At 68.3% G+C, this 15,757-nt stretch overlaps 2 protein-coding genes across 6 annotated transcripts; both read right to left on the reverse strand.

The window, feature by feature from the left end:
- Positions 1 to 596: 596 nt before the first annotated feature.
- NDRG2 (NDRG family member 2) lies at positions 597 to 9,780 on the reverse strand. Of its 5 annotated transcripts, none has more exons than XM_067532257.1 (16): positions 9,696 to 9,780; positions 8,152 to 8,237; positions 7,664 to 7,766; positions 7,261 to 7,381; positions 7,107 to 7,169; positions 6,097 to 6,157; positions 5,859 to 5,945; positions 5,488 to 5,544; positions 5,157 to 5,260; positions 4,761 to 4,805; positions 4,424 to 4,475; positions 3,664 to 3,711; positions 3,354 to 3,389; positions 3,013 to 3,064; positions 2,865 to 2,898; positions 597 to 2,432 (listed from the first exon to the last, which is right to left on the reverse strand). In XM_067532257.1, exons 2-16 carry the CDS (start codon positions 8,227 to 8,229, stop codon positions 2,207 to 2,209), a joined length of 1,167 nt encoding a protein of 388 aa, XP_067388358.1. In that variant the 5' UTR covers positions 8,230 to 8,237; positions 9,696 to 9,780; the 3' UTR covers positions 597 to 2,206. The 5 variants fall into 5 exon arrangements, with proteins under 5 accessions (XP_067388358.1, XP_067388355.1, XP_067388359.1 ...); XM_067532254.1 differs by having other exon boundaries at positions 7,664 to 7,769; XM_067532258.1 differs by lacking the exon at positions 9,696 to 9,780 and adding an exon at positions 9,278 to 9,558.
- Positions 9,781 to 12,980: 3,200 nt separating this feature from the next.
- LOC137142783 (von Willebrand factor A domain-containing protein 5A-like) lies at positions 12,981 to 15,717 on the reverse strand. The gene is made up of 3 exons (XM_067532242.1): positions 14,883 to 15,717; positions 14,242 to 14,368; positions 12,981 to 13,850 (listed from the first exon to the last, which is right to left on the reverse strand). The coding sequence occupies exons 1-3, from the start codon at positions 15,039 to 15,041 to the stop codon at positions 13,771 to 13,773; spliced, it is 366 nt and encodes a 121-aa protein (XP_067388343.1). The 5' UTR covers positions 15,042 to 15,717; the 3' UTR covers positions 12,981 to 13,770.
- Positions 15,718 to 15,757: the final 40 nt, after the last annotated feature.

Genomic DNA, 15,757 nt, shown 5'->3' on the forward strand with positions numbered 1-15,757 from the left:
GCTCCATGGGCTAACCCAGACCACGGCTGCACGCGGGAGACAGAGGCCAGCTCCTTGCTGGACTCCCAGTGATTGCAGCTGCAGGGGAGCTTGGCTGCAGTGTCCCTCCCCCTGCGCCAGCTGTGCTGCTGTAGTATAGACGCGCCCTGCCACAAGGGACGGGACGGGCCCACGCAGCCTGGGAAAGATACAGCCCGGCCCCAGGAGAGCGCCAGGAGCTCGCTGCACGCCGGAGAACCAGAGGATCCCCAGGGGAGGGTGCTCGCCGCCGCCACCCCCTGGTGACTGTGGCCAGGCCAGTCCGGTGGGCACTGGGGGGGAGCGGGGGGAAATACGGTGGTCCGGGGTGGACAAGATGAGAAATACACCAGGCAGCCCTGGGGGGCCCTGTGCTCAGAGCAACAGTTTGGGACTTTCCTCACCTGTCATTTCTAGGATCGGCCCCCCCCGCCCAGCCCATGCTGGGTTTTCTCCCCCCAGCCTGCTCTGCACCACACCAGTCCTGGCCCTCGCTGATGCAGCATCTGCTCCGGCCCCTGCTCCCCCCACCGCGCCCCTCCTGTCACACCCGGGCAGTCACAGACAGGAGCCAGAGGGCAAGGCAACGTCTTCTATCGATTTTATTGTGAAGGCTGGGATGGGCTGTCAGTCACTCCGGTACAGCCCCAGCCCCATGGATATACAGCTGCTACAGCCAGACAGAGCCCAATACAGCATCAGCAGTACAGTCAGAGACAAGCGCCTGGGACACGAGCAATACAGCTGGAGCCCGGCGGAGCCGGAGCCCAGCACCCAGAGTTGGTACAGCTGGAGCCTGACACGTCACCAGTACTGTCCGAGCCAGAGACCGGTCCAAGGGCAGCACAGTCGGAGCCCGGTGCACGCAGGGCTGTTACAGTCAGACCCTGTTACACTCACACCTCGGTACAGGTGGAACCCAGTTCAAACAGGACCTGTTACACAGCCAGCACAGGCGCAGTCCGCTACTCAGTCTGTCACAGGAGGAGCCTATCTCATAGTGCTCAGTACAGGCAGAGCCCAGTACAGGCAGAGCCTTTACAGCCGTAACTCTACACCACCGAGTCCATTACACCTAGTGCCCTCTACTTACAGTGTCCAAGACAAACCCAGTACAGCCAGAGCTGGTTACACACACAGATGCTACAGTCAGAATCCCGTACAGAGTCCATTCAGTCAGAGCCTCGGACAATCATGGGAACCTACCCCCGGCTACAGTTGTTACAGGCAGCTGCTGGTACAACCAGGACCTTTTACAGCTGGAACTCAAACGTCAGGACCAGCAACAGTTGGAGCCTATCACACCCAGAGATCACTACAGTCAGAGTTCGGTACAGCCGGAACCTGGCATCTTCAGGAGTACGGTAGAGGCGGAGGCCGGCTGACTATCCCGATCCTGCAGGCCTACCACCCCGTAAACTCCCCAGCCCGCCCAGCTGAGCAATTCTCTGCCTCGGCCACTCGCCAGCCAGCCGGTTCCCGAACACACACGCCACACGCCGCTAAACATCTACGCAGGGTTAGTGCATGGCGCCCCGCCCCTCGCAGCTGGGGGGCCAGCCTAGACAACATCAGTGGGGCGGGAGCCAGATACAGGCCCCCCCCAACCGCCCCGTACTGGGGTGAGAACCCAGAGTGGGGGACAGGGAATGGCTTTGCAATGCATCCTGGGAAAGGATGGAGAAGTGGAGGGGGGGCTAGGGGTCACACGGGGACAGAATGAGGCAGGCAGGGGGCTCTCGGGACGGTCAGAGATATGGGGCTGTGTCGGAGAGACGGATTAGGTGTGTGGGGGGTGTCTCTTGGGATGGCCGGACAGACAGACGGAGAGGGGAGGGATGTTCCCAACAGACAGACGGACACTAAGGGGGCAGGGGCAGGACGGAAGTCAGGGTTATCACAGGCCAAGGAGGTGGGGGACGCACACAGGCCCCGCCCAGAATCTCTGCCTCTCCACTTGCGAAACACCCCTGCAAGGAGCCAGATGGGGGGGAGGGGGCAATGGGGCAGAGAAGGGGGAGGAGCCAAGGGGGACGGGGCGGGGCCCAGGGGTTGGTTACTTTGTTTTTAAAAAGGTTAACGCTGCTCTTGCTGTGGTTTCTGGGACTGGGGCCTCCCCGGTTTAGTACCGTTAGGGGGTGAGCGTTGCATGGCCCCTGGGGCCGGAGTGCATTGTGGGAAGTCCCGGTCAGAGGTGGGAGGCGTCTCCATCCCCTCCCCCTCCTCTGCTCAGCAGGAGACCTCCATGGTGGGGGCTCCGCCCCCCGGGGCCGGCGGCAGCGGCGGCTGCGGCTGGGGGGCCCCCGACTCGCTGCTCTGGGACAGGGTGCGGGAGCGGTTCCCGTCCCCCGAGGCCGCGCTGGAGAGCGAGGCAGTGCGGGAGCGCGACAGGCGGGTCATGCACGAGGAGGCCACTGCAGGGAGACAGAAGGGCGGAGTCAGGCTGGCCCCGCCCAGGCCCCCCACACCAGGCCCCGCCCACAGAGCCCACCCACCGCCACTCCTGCAGCAGGCCCCGCCCACCGTCCCCGCCCACCCCTGCAGCAGGCCCCCCCAGCAGCGACAGGGCCCCGTTTCTATGGCCACGCCCCACACTGGGCTGTGGAGTGGAGGTGGGGCACGGTCAGGCCATGCAGGGGGGCATGGTGCGCTGACGGTTCCCCCCCACCAGCCCCATCGTGTCCCCCATGCCTGGGCTGGGAGGGGATGGGGGGTGTCCGTGTGGGGCGTGTGGAGGGAGGCAGAGCAGGACACTGGGTGTGGGGGCAGAGGGGCGGTGCGGGCTGTGCTGGGGGTGCATGGGGGGATCTGGGGGTGCATGGGGGGTAGCATTGAAGGTACCTGACCCCATACTCAGTTTCCTGTCCAAGATGTGGGGGACTGAGAGAGACAGAGACAAACGCTTCAGGGACCGGCCAGGGGCTCGCGGCCGGGGATGGGCCAGGGGGGCTGGGAGAGACCCTGCCCCCTGCCTGCCCCACGGTGGCTACTTACTGTATCCCATGCCCTGGACGAAGTACTTGAAAGCCTCGGTCAGCTTCCCAGGCTGAGAGAGAGCGACAGCAGCAGATCAGACCCTGCGCCCTACGGCCGCGCTACCCCCACCTTCATCCCTGCCCCCTATGGAACCCGGTCATGACCACCACCTCACAGCCCTCCGCCCTGGCTACCCCCAAGCCTCCCTCCATCCCTGACATACCTGGACTGTGGTACATGGCCCTCTCCGCCCCATATATCCTGCCTGCGCCCCCCACCTCTGTCCCCAGAGACACCTTCCCCCCCCGCTGCCCAGCACCCCCCCACGCCCCAAAAGCCATTGGGAAGGTGGCTCTTACCTGCATCAGCTGGGGCTGCCCCCCCGAATCCGCCATCTGGAAAACAGAACCCAGCCTGAGTGGAGGGGCCCAGGGCTGGGCTGGCAGGGGGCTGCGGGTCAGGAATGAGGGGCAGCGGCAGAGCTGTGGGGGGAGCCCGGGACTGCAGGTCAGGAGTGAGGGGTACCGGCACAGCTGGGGGGCAGGGCTGGACAGCATGGGCTGTGGGTCGGGAGTGAGGGGCACCAGCAGAACTGTGGGGGCAGGGGAAAGTCTGGGGCTGGGATAGCTGGGGTCTGTGGGGCCCCAGTGCAGGTTGGGGGTCACTCACCTTGAGGAAGGATGTCTGGGTGGGATCCAGTTTGGAATTACACTCCACCTGGCAGTGGGGGGCAGAGAAGGGGATGAGGGGGCTGCAGGGGACAGAAACACCGGGACCCGGAAAACAGCCTCCACCCTGGTGACACCCCATGGCCCAGAGCCCCCTGGGTCCCCAGGTCTTGGCCAGGGAGCCAGACCTCAATCCTGCTTTCCCTTGTGCGCGGAGCGCGCCGTGGGTCTGGCTGGAGCACGTGCTGGGGGCGTGGGTGACGCGCTCGGGGCCGTGTCAGCAGGCGCTGCATGGCTGGTGAGCGCCCGGAGCCCGTGCGTGGGGGGTGGCAGAGGACGGGGTCCCCCAGAAACCGCCCGGGTCCCTCACAGCTGCTGGGGAGCCGGGGACCCAGGGTTACCCACCGCCCCGGCCTGCGAGGCTCCTGCGGCCCGACGAATGGGGCAGCAGGGGGGCGCCCGAGGCCCCAGCCTGGCGGGGCCACCTCAGAGCCACCGGCCTGTGCGCCTGGCGGCAGCAGAGTGGAAGGGCCGCGCCCTGGGCAGCTTCCTGGCGCTGGGCCCGGTGGAAATCGGCTCAGTTTCAGCCAGGGCCGCTGCCAAGTGCCCGGGATTCCCCCGCCAGCGGGTCAGAGCCACGGGGGGAGATCGGGAAACGCGGTGCGGCCGCCTGGGCCGGGCCAGGCCGGGCCGGACAGGACGTGTGTCTGTCTGTGTGTGTCCGTCCCTGTGTCGCGAACGAGCTTTGTTCTCTTACTCACCACGGCGTCTTCATGGGGGGCCTGGTCTCCCACCACCAGCATCACGGGGCACCTGGGGGGACAGAGGGACAGACAGAGGGACGGTCAGAAGCGCTGCCCCCCAACCCCGCCAAGCCTGGGCACCTGCTCTGGGGGGCAGAGCGGAGCAAGGGACTGGGGGTCACTGAGGGGCTGGGTGACCCCTCCCCTATCCCTGGGGGGTTCTGGGGACAGACCCTGCCCCTAACCTGGGGGGCTGAGGGATTGCTGGGGGTTGGGGGGTGTTTGTGGGGGGCAGTGGAAGCAGGGGGTCCCTGGGAGGGCAGGGGGTGTTTGTAGGATCCCCGGGGTCACTTACTTCAGGGTGACGTCTCCTCCGCGCTCAAAGTTCAGGTCCCGGCGGCTGGGGGGGAGAAAAGGGAGGCTCAGAACCACCGTGTGCCCCCAAACCCCATGTCCCCCAACCCAGCCCCCCAGCCCCAACCCAGCGGGCAGAATCTGCAGCAAACTCTGCACCCCCCCCGGTTTTCGTTAACAGCCCAGGGCCCCGCATCTCCTCCTTCCCATGAGCCTTTGTGGAAACCCCCCCCCCCCCACAGCCCAGCCCCCCACATCACACCCGCCCCAGCAGCCTCCAGCCCCTCCACGGCAGAGCCCCTCCTGCCCCTGCCCCGCCCCCCACGTCTGCCCCTCCCCCCCCCCCCACTGTACAGCCATCACCCCCCCTACCTGTTGTAGCTGCTCCCGCCCCTACCTGTTGTAGCTGCTCCAGTACAGCTGGATGTTGCTGAGGTTCGGGGCCCCAACCAGCCCCTCCTTGTACTGCTGGACCAGCTCCGTGCAGCCCGACAGCTCCTCCTGGGGGGGCAGGGCCTTACTGCCAGATACGGCCCCCCTGCCAGCCCTGCCCCTCCCCCCACCCAGCTCTCTGCAGCTCACAGGACGTTATTGTCAGATACGGCCCGCCCCGGGCCAGCCCCGGCCCTCCCACAGCCCTGCCCCCCACCTCTCCACTCCCTCCCCTTGGGTCCAGTCCTTGGGACCCCCGGGAGTGGGGCCCGTCTCAGAGCCCCCCGGCCGCTCACCTGGCTGAAGAGATGGGCCAGGATCATCTCGGGGATGGACGAGGTCAGGCCGCTGAGCTGGGGAGGGAAGCAGCCAGGGTGAGGGGGCGGCACCAGAGGGGGTGAGCGACGTACCCGGGGGTGGGGGGGGAAAACGACCCTAGGCCAGAAGAATCCTGCCCTCTGGTCTGTACTGGTTCCACTGGTCTGTACTGGTTGCCTCTGGTCTCTCCGGCTGTCCAGCGCTGCTCCCCCAGGTCTGTACAGCCCCCCCCCTCGGTGCCAATGCCCCAGGCACAGCCAAGCCCTGAAGAGGAGAGGCAGGGGGCCCAGGGCAGGGGGCCCAGGGGAGGCAGGAGGCGGGCGCCTGGCTCGGGTCCCCCCGTCCGTACCTTGTGAGCCGCCCAGTCCATCCAGCCCTTGGCGTTCGGGTCGATGTTGATCAGAACCAAACCCTCCACGGTGTCAGGGTGAGAGAGCTGAGGGTGGGGGGAGAAAAGAGGGTGAAACAGACCCCAGCCCCATCCCCCACTGCCCCCTGCTACCCCAGCCCGGGGACCCCCACCCCGCACAGCTCTGCCAGTGCCCCTCACTCCCGATTCACAGCCCCGCTGGACCGCTGCCACTCACACTGTAGCGGGCGAGAATGTAGGCGCCGGCTCCCACCCCGATGCCGATGATGCTGGTGAAGCTGTGGGAGGAAACAAGAGGGGAGGGGCTCAATAAACAGGGGGGCGCGTGGGGCTGGACTAGCTGCTGGGGTTGTGAAGGCCTGGCGCCCGCGGCCCCGGGAAGGTGGGAACCGTTTGCTGACCGGCCCCCGGCGTTGGCAGCCAGTGTGTGCTCAGGCGAGGTCGCAGCGACCCGGAGCCGCGGACGCTGCCGGGAGAAGGGGCGAGCGGGAGGCCGGCGGAGCAGGGCCAAGGACGAGGCTGAGAGTCAGGCCCGGGCCGGCAGAGGCGCACGGCCCGGCAGAGCGCGAGGCGCTGGCGCGTGGGACACGGGGCTGGGCTGTTCTGGGGCCTGAGACGGGCTCCAGCCCAGAGCCAGGGGCCCAGGCGACACCAGCCGCTCCACGGCTCCACACCCGGGACCTGAGCCCGGCTCTGCCACCGCCCAGGGTCCTTTTCCTCCCCTCCGCCCAGCGCGTCTCTGGGCCGGCCGAGACGGGGTGAGTTTGCTGGGTCTCAGCGGGGCTGATCAATGATGTCTGCTCGTGGGGGAGGCGGGGGGGGGCTGAGCCCACGTCAATGGAAACCCGAGGAACGGGCCAGCCGGCGCCCCGGACCCCGCGGGAGTGGGGGGCAGACGGACACATGGACACGCCCCGGACACGGACCCTGCGCGCCCTGCTGGGGAAGCCGGGAGTGAGGGGGCAGACGGACACACAGACGTGCCCTGGACCTGGACCCCGCATGCCCTGCTGGAGAAGGCGGGGTTGAGGGGCAGACGGACACGGGGTTTCCGGTGAACTCGGTTTGATGCGGACGGTCCCAGGGCCCCAGTCACGCCATGGGCTCTTGGGGACCTGGATTAACTGGGCAGACCAGAGACCGGGGCCTAGCCGGGTGCCGCACAGGCCCCACAGTCAGCCCCACAGCCAGCCCCACAGCCACGTTCCCCCGGCCCCCCCCACTCACTTCAGGTACTGCAGGATGCAGGGGATCATGTCGGCCAGCTGGTCCAGCGACGGGTACTGGTACCTGCGGGGAGAGGGCGTGTCAGGCGGGGGTCACCCCACAGCAACGCCGGGGGAAGGGGAGCAGGCAGCACGAGGGGCGGGGGGGCTCTCACCCCACAGGGAACAGCGGGGCCCCCTCCTCCATGCCGGGCGCGTCCACGTGAACCACCACGAAGTTCTTGACGATCTCCTGCATGTCCTCGAAGCGGAAAAGCGGCTCGAAGCAGGACTGGTCTGGGGCGGGCAGAGCAGAGGGTCAGAGCGGCGGGGGGCGGGCAGCTCCTGGGGGCGCGGGCTGTGGGGGGCTGTGGGGAGCAGGGGGCTGTGGGGGGAGGGGCGCTGGCTGCGGGGAGCGGGGCTGGCTATGGGGGGGCTGCGGGGAGCGGGGGAGGGGCGCTGGCTGCGGGGAGCTAGCTATGGGGGGGCTGCGGGGAGCAGGGGAGGGGCGCTGGCTGCGGGGATAGCTCCCGGGGGGGCCCGTTCCCCTTCCCCTCCCCCGTCCCCTGCCCCGCTCACGGTTGAGCCCCACGTCGTGGTAGGTCAGGATGGCCGGGCGCTTAGGCTTGGGCGAGCCGTGCACGGTGAAGGTGACGAGTCCGTAGGGCGTCTCCACCGAGTGCTTCTGCCAGAGAGAAAGAGAGAGAGATGGGGGGCTGTGAGGGGCGCTGGAGGGGCCGCCCCATGGCTGGCGTGGGCCCGAGGGGGACAGGGCTGACGCCGTGGGGGAAAGCGGGCTCCCAGCTTCCCCAAGACGCAGGCTGGGCGGCCATCACCTGGGGGGCGCCGGAGATACCGGTCCCCGAACAGCCGCCCCTCATTCGGCAGCCCCTACGGAGCCGGGGACACGGGTTCGAATCCCGATGCCCTGGAGCAGGAAGCGGGGGGTGAGGCTGGGGTGCCGGGGGGGGACCCACTGCTAACGCCCGGGAGCGGGGTGCAGGTGGGAGGAGGAGGGCTGAGGGGGGGGTGCAGGTGGCTGACGGGGGGGCCTGTTGCCCTCTGACCTTGCCCGGCACCGGCTGTGTGGGGGGCACCAGCAGGGGCTTCTCCTCCGTGATCTGCACCTCGTGGAGCTCGGTCATGGCTGCGCCTGGGGGGAGAGGATGGAGCGGGGGGGGGGGTCAGAGCGAGGTGCGAAGGCATTTGCCAGCGCTGCCCCTCCCCCACCCCGACACCCGGGCCCCCCCCCCCGAAATACCCAGCAGATCCCTGTGACGCCCCCCCCCCTCCAAATACAGAGAGCCCCCTGGCCAGCCCAGGCCTCTGCCCCCCCTCTGGGCTGGGGAGGGGGGCTTTTCCTGGGACCCTCCCCCCACAGCACACTCCCAGCCAGGGATCGGGGGCTGGGATTAGGCCCAGGAGCCCCCCCCCATCGGTGTCGTAGGGGGTTTGGGTTCCGGGCTCCATTGGGACCCTGTCCCCCAGCCCCCCAGGCAGGAGGGGGAAGAGTGGGGTGCTGGGGGACTGGGTGGGGCGTCGGGGAGCTTCGGAGGCAGGGGGCTGCCATCTACCCGACAAGGCCTAAGGGAGGGTGGGGACGCACGGCCGTTCGGAGAACACAGACACACGGACACGGCCTGCACACGGGGTTCGCCAGACACAGGGACACGGCCTGCACACGGGGTTCGCCCCAGCAGGGCTGGGCTGCGCCCCGACTCGACGCCGCGGCTGCCCTAGGGAGTTCCCGGCCGCGTCCCGCTGACTCAGGGGTGCGGGCGTCTCGTGTGGGGCACGGCCTGGCCCACAGCCGAGCCCCAGAGGTGGGGCAGCCGCGTGGCCCCCCAAGGGCGAGCGAGACCCCCCAGGGATCCGGCCCCTCGAAGGGGGCCCTGCACGGGGCTGTCCCAAAGCCGGGGGGCAGCACCAATGGGGGGGACCCGGGACACAAGGCCAGGGTCAGGCGGGGTCAGGGGGGGCCGGGGGGCCTGGGGTGCCTGGCGGCAGGCAGGAGGGTGAGGGGCCGTGGGGCAGGCGTGGTGCTCAGCAGGACCCCCCCCCAAGTGTGTGTGGGGGGAACGACGCCCCCTTGGCCCCTCCGCGCCGAGCCCCGCCGCCCGTGGGGTTACCAGCCCGCGGACACGGGAGGGGGGGGAGGGGGAGGAGACAGACAGACAGAGCGGCCGGCCGGACCGGGCTGTAGCTGGGCTGCCCCGCGGGCTGCCCCTCTCCTGGCCGTGGGGCAGGGTCCCCGCCTCGCTCCTGGGGGGCGGCTGGCTCCGGGGCGGGACCGAGCCGGCCGGACCGACGAACAGGGGGACAGACGGACGGACAGAAGGGCTCGGTCCACGGGCTGGACGGACGGGGGGCAGAGCTCCACCCACTACACCCCCCCTCGCCGAGTCGGGGGAGGGACCCAGGAGTCCGGGCCCCCCTTTCCGGGGGGGGTTTTCCGGGTGACATTTTCCGCGCCGTGGGGGGCGGGGGAGGGCCAGGAAAAGGGGGGGGGGCGGCGGGCGGGCGGACGAACACAGGCAGCTGTTCCCCCCCATCTCCGCCCCACGGCGCCCCCCAGCCCCACGGCGCCCCCGACCACCGCCCCTCCCCCCACCTGCTACGTGCGCGTGTCCGGCTCTGTCCGTCCGTCCGTCCACCTTCACTTGCCTTTGGTGACTCTGTCTGTCTGCAAACAACCCCCCCCCGCCCCAGGCTCCGCCCCCCGCCCCGGGCAGCCAATCCCAGGGCCGGGGGGGCCAGGGGCAGTGGGGAGGGGTCAGAGTGGGGGGAAGGGACTGGGGGAGGGGAGGAGGCCGGGGAGGGGGCAGAGTGGGGGAGGGGCAGAGAGTGGGGGAGGGGCGGGCTGAGTGTAAGCCCCGCTCCCGTCTCCGGGGAGTCCCAGCCCCCGCTTCCCGTGGCCGGATCGGGGCCAGGCCCGGGGCAGGCGCCCTCGCACATTCCTGGCCCGTCTGTCCCGTCCGACCGGTCCTGCGGGGTCGGGTGTCGCTGCCCGAGGGACCCGCTGTGGGCAGCCAGCCAGCTGCGCCCTTCCCCCGTCCGTCCGTCCGTCCGTCCACCCGCCCCCTCCATCTGCCCCCCTTTACTTGCGTCCGTCATCCAGCTTGCCAGGGCCCCTTCCCCTCATCTCTCCTCGGACCCCCTCCCACGCCATCCAGCCCCTCCCCACACCCCCCCATGCAACTCAGGGCAGCTGCCCCACCGGCCCCCTTCCTGGGCAGCTCTGGGCACCCCCTGGCTCCCAGGCCCCCCCCACGCCCCACTCATGCCCCCTGGAGAGGGGCTTTTCCCAGCCTGCCCTGGCCAGGCGTGGCTCCGAGGAGCGGCCGGCGGCCACCTGTCGAGTCCGGCAGGGACAGCGGGACGAAGCCAGGCCAGGCCCAGCTCGGCCCAGCCACAGCCCCCGGGGCTAGCGCCGGGAATTGCCCACTCTGTCGCCCCCCCGAACCTCCCCACTCCTCCCTTTAGCTGGGGCCCAGCCGCCCGCCTCCGGCTCCGGGTCCTGGCCCCGCACAGCTGACGGCGAGTCCCCAGCTATTCCCAGGGATGCTGCAGGGCTGGGGGGTCATGTCGCTGGCGCCGGACTGAACCCTCGAGGTGGGGATGGCGGCGGGGGTCACAGGGTCCCCAGAGTGGGGGGGCGATGGGGGGCAGGGGATGTGGGGGATCCCCCTCTGTTTCACTTGGAAAAAATAGACACAAAGGAGGAAATGGGCCAAGACTCGACCCCTGAAATCGCCTCCCCTGGCCAGGCTCTGAGCCGATTCCCCCCGCCCACCACCAGGAGCTGAGCCAATTCCCCCCCCCCGGCCAGGATCTGAGCTGATCCCCCCCCCCACAGCCAGGCTGTGAGCCCCAGATATTGTCATTCCTACAAGCAGGGAAGGGAAACACCCCGGGGTGGGGCCGAATGGGGGTGCCAGCCCCGGTCACGTCCTAGCCCCACTGGTGCTGGGGGGTAGGACCAGAGGCCAATGCAGGGGCAGGGCAGCTGCCATGGCAGGCATGCAAGGGGCCCCCTCATCCCAGCTTGGAGAACCTCTCTCTGATCCAGCCCTCCCCCAGCTCCTGACCCCCAAACCCTTCCCCCCAGCTGCCCCTCCCCTCTTCTACTCAGTGCCAGCCCGCAGAGCGCCCCGCCCCCGGACAGGCCGGGACATCATGTTCCCACTGTGAACACAGAGTCACGGGCCTGGTGCCACGTGAAACCCGCCCCCCCCCCGCACCACAGCACGGCCTGGCTGTGCCGCCTGGCATCACTGGGCCCCTTGCACTGCGTGCGGAGAGACGCCGCAGCCACCCTTTGAGTAGGACCTACAAAAACACAAGCTCTGTCCCAGCAGCCATCCTGCAGGCAAAGACTTTGCACTCCTGTGTGGGGGGGGGGGCACAGGGCCGGGCTAGGCAGGGGCTGTGGGTCGGGAGTGAGGGGTACCGCAGAGCTGTGGGGGTGGGGACACCCAGGACCAGGCTGGCAGGGGCCGCGGGTCGGGAGTGAGGGGACTGCAGAGCCGACGTGTGTGCGGGGGGGGGGGGGGGAGGCAGGCGGCGCCCGGATTCCTTGGCTCGGAGGCCGAGGAGCTGGCAGGGGAAGCTGCAAAACAAGCCGAGGGGGGTCGGCTCGGAGACAAGAACCGGCTCTAAAAATCGGGCCTGGGCTGGGCGTGTGAGCCAGGCTCCTGCCGCTTAAAGGGGCCGAGGCTGGGGGGGCCTGGGAGACGCCCTCTCTTGGGTGGGGGGTGGCAGGCCCTGGGGCCCAGAGCCCCCTGCCCCTTCATTTGCTGCCCCGGAGGAGTGGGGTCCAGTGGTTACAGCCTGAGGGCTGGGAGCCTGGATGCCTGGGTTCTCTGGGGTCTGGCGGGTTAGCCTGGGACAGGGGCTGGGAGCCCGGATGCCTGGGTTCTCTGCCCCACCCCACCCAGGAAGGGCAGCGGGGGTCTGGCGGGTTAGCCTGGGACAGGGGCTGGGAGCCTGGACGCCTGGGTTCTCTGGGGTCTGGCGGGTGAGCCTGGGACAGGGGCTGGGCCTGGCCGTGTTCCTGGTGGTTTATGATCTGTTGAATGATGAGCAGGTGGCTACAGCCAGTCCCGTGTGACAGCGCCCCCCCGCGGGAGTGGGCGGGACTGCGGGGAGGGGGGGCGGCTGGAGAGACACTGACCCCTGCTGGGGAAATGAAATATTCCCAGTTAGGATACAACGGGGAGTGGGGGGAGAAGTCCAGGTCTGGGCTAGTGGGGCTGCAAGTCAGGAGTGAGGGGCACCAGCTACGCTGGGGGGGCTCAGGGCTGTCTGTCTGTCTGCGTGTGACACGCTGCTGCTGGCCGGGTGATATTTTTTGGGTCCCCCCCCCCCCGGGGACGCCAGGGCCCAGCCCTCCGCCCGCAGCCCCCGGTGGCGTCTCTCCGCGCCTGTGGAGCCGCTGGAGGGACGGGAACAATGTGAATGGGGCCGGCGGTGCCAAGGCAGGGGCGGGGGGGCCCATCAATGCCCCTTTATGCAGCTCGCTGCGTGCCTGGGCTGCCAATGGGGGGGGGGGGAGGGGCAGGTCCCTCCCGGCCCCCACATCCCCCGGCCCTTGGGGGGTGGGATCCTGGCTGGAATTCACCCCTGGGGAGAGGGGACCCTGAGGCCGGATGGGAACCAACCCCCCCCCCGAGGGGAAAGGCTCCATATCCCCCCCCCACTCCCGAGCCGGCCGGGCCCCACCCTGCCGCTGGATCCACTCCTGGCAGAGAATGGCCCCGAACGTGGATTCAAGTGGGCAGCGAAATTCCTCCCCCTTCGCATCAGGAAACCAACGTGGGGCAGGGGCCGTGAGCTCGGGTGTTGAGACGTGGCGCATTGGGGCGGGGGCTGGTTATAAAGGGTCCCCCTTTCCTGGCTCTGAGATGCGGCTGCCTCTGGGGTGGGGCATGGGGGCTGGTTATACAGGGAGCCTGCAGCTGGCACCGAGCCATGGCTGCCACTGTGGGGCTATAAAGGGGACCCGCCCCCCGCTCATCTGGAAAAAGGGGAGAAATGGGTGAGGTGGGTGCTGTCGATCCCGCAGACGGGCCCCTGCTGTGAGCAGCGGGGGGTGATGGAACAGGGGCTCAGCGGTGCCTGGGGAGGGCATGAATTGAGATGCCCCCCGAGGTGTAATGCGGAGGTGTGGCGAGCAGGCTTAGAGAGACGTGCTAAGGACGCACTGGCTAGGGAAGCCGGGCTGAAAGACAAGGCCGCCAGGCGCTCAGCTGAGCCAGACGCCCCCCAAGAAATGCTGCCAGAAGCAGGGGGCCGACCCATGACCCTCTGCCCAGGTGGGGGAGGCAGGTGCCGCCAGGTGACGTGAAGAACTGCGCGGCCCCCCAGCGGAGGTAGCATGCGGCTGGTGAGCTTGAAACTGGAGCAAGGGGAGCCGCAGGCCGAGGGTTGTAAGGTAACATCACTACATCTATTCCACACCAAATAAAAGGCGCCAGGGCTGCCGCCCCCCCACCGTTCCTCTCCAGCCAGCGGGAGGTGGATGCGCCTCACTTGGTGGTAGCGGTGGGATCCCAGCTCGGCCTCTGTTGCGGGCTGGGCACAGACCTGGCAGGTGGGTCTGCACCAGTGCCCCCTGCTGGCCCTCAGGGCTCCGGTGTGGAGGTCCAGGGTAGCTGGGGGGCCAGGTATGGGGATCCTGGGGGGGCTCAGAGCCCAAAGACGGCAGGGCCGACGCTGCAGCCCAGCAGGGCGTTGGCAGCTTCCAGGCACTCGCTCAGCCAGGGTCCTGCAAGGAGAAAGGGGGTCGGAGGGGAAGCCAGTGTAGGGAACGGGGGGGAGGGGGTAGAGTGCTCACAGCATGGGGGGGATGGGCAGGGGTCAGGCAGCTGGCTGGGCTGGGGAGGAGGGGGGCTGGGAGACTCGCTGTCCTGGGACTGGAGGGCTTTGGGGGGCCAGGCTGGGGGGCCTGGAGCAGAGGGTAGGGGTAGGCATAGGGGGCAGGGATCTCAGGGATAGTGGCCCTGGGACCCAGGTGCTCAGGGCTCTGGACTGTGGGTTCCATGGGGCAGGGTTGGGGCTATGGGGCCTGGGTTCTCAGGGGGGCTGTGGGGCAGGGATTCTCCAGTCGAGGCTCTGGGGCCCTGTCTCCTCCCCCCACCGCCCAGACCCCCTCTCACCTGCTCGGCCCCGCACCCAGCCCACAGCCTTGGCCTCCAGCAGCTCCCACTCCTTACGCTGCCCCACGGCCCGGCCGTTCAGCCAGACCACGGCCAGCACCGTGGCCCAGACGCCGGGGGCCACGTCCTGCGGGGAAGGGGGAGGGGGAAGGGGGAGGACACAGCCTGAGACAGCGCCCGGCCAGGGGATCCCCTGGCCTCCGTCCCACCCAGCCCTCCCCACTCCCCGTCATCCCATCCCCCACCCCCTGCCTGGGGATCCCCCCACTCCTGCCCCCTCTCAGATTCCGAGGGTTCCCAGCCCCACTACTCCAGCCCCATGGACCCACTACCCAGATGCCCAGTGCCATGCCTGGGGGGCAGGGAGACAGCCTGAGATGGGGCCCAACCTTAGTGACCCCCACATTGGGCACCCCCATTCTGGGGCCCCTCCACCCAATGCTCCGACCCCTTGTAAGGGGTTTCCCAGCCCCCCATCTGGGCTCATCTCCCACACTTGGCTCCAGCTGCAGGGGTCATTTGATCAGTGGCCCCGGGACATCCCCCCCCCATCAGCCTGGGTCATCCCAGTCTTAAATGTGAGCTGAGAACAGGAGCAACTCATGACACCTGCCCCTATCTCTCCCCTGCCTCGCACTCACCTCACTGGGCATCCTCCCCCTGGTGTCGGTATCGCTCACCCCCAGTGCAGCCGCCAGCTGGGAGTCCAGGTCCCACGAGCCATCGGCATTCTGCAGAGACACCAGCCTCAGCAGGGGAGACTCCTCCGCTGCTGGCTCTGGGGAGAGACGTGGGGACATGAAGCTAGGATAGGGCTCTCAGTACAGAACAGTGACGTGGCCTGTCCAGGCTGGAGGACAGCCAATAACCTTAACTGGTACCCTCGTAACCTTAACTCTGCCCCTCCATCGGCATCCTTTACTTGCTCCTCTGCACCCATAACCCCTCCATGGGCACTCTTAACACTGCCCCTTCCTGCAACCATGGGATGACCATTAACTTTCAGTCAGAGTTGGGCTCCCAACTCCCTTGGGCTCCTGGGAATGTCCCACCCTCAACTGTGAATCCCACGACCCCAGGGTGTTTCTCAATCACAACTGGACTCCGGGACCATCCTGCACTGCAACCTGCAACTCAGACCTACATCTGGGGAGACACACAAGCCTCTAAGGACATAGAGGGCACGGGACATTACAGACTCTACATGATATTATAGCCATGCATGGGCCAGGGTTACGGGGCAGAGTTAAGGTTATCTGGGCTACAGTCATTTTGTATTTCCAGACTCTCCAAATTTGGGTTGCCTTAGCAGTAAAATTTCTGCCTTTCGTGGATTTCTTTGTTTCCGAAGCAGAACGTGTCAGCAGCGATTCGTGCCCCGGACTCGCCTGGACACAGGCCCGCGCTTAGGCCCCGCTTCCAGCTCATTTGCCTGGGAATTTCCCTGGGTTTATTTCGGGAAAGCTGCTCAGCCACATTTCTGCTGCTAAAGATTGACTGACCCCCCACCCGCCCG

This window comes from Emydura macquarii, unplaced genomic scaffold (assembly GCF_026122565.2).
Source record: "Emydura macquarii macquarii isolate MOO-44397 ecotype Brisbane River unplaced genomic scaffold, CSIRO-AGI_Emac_v2 contig_3249, whole genome shotgun sequence".
NCBI classification, from domain to species: Eukaryota; Metazoa; Chordata; order Testudines; family Chelidae; genus Emydura; species Emydura macquarii.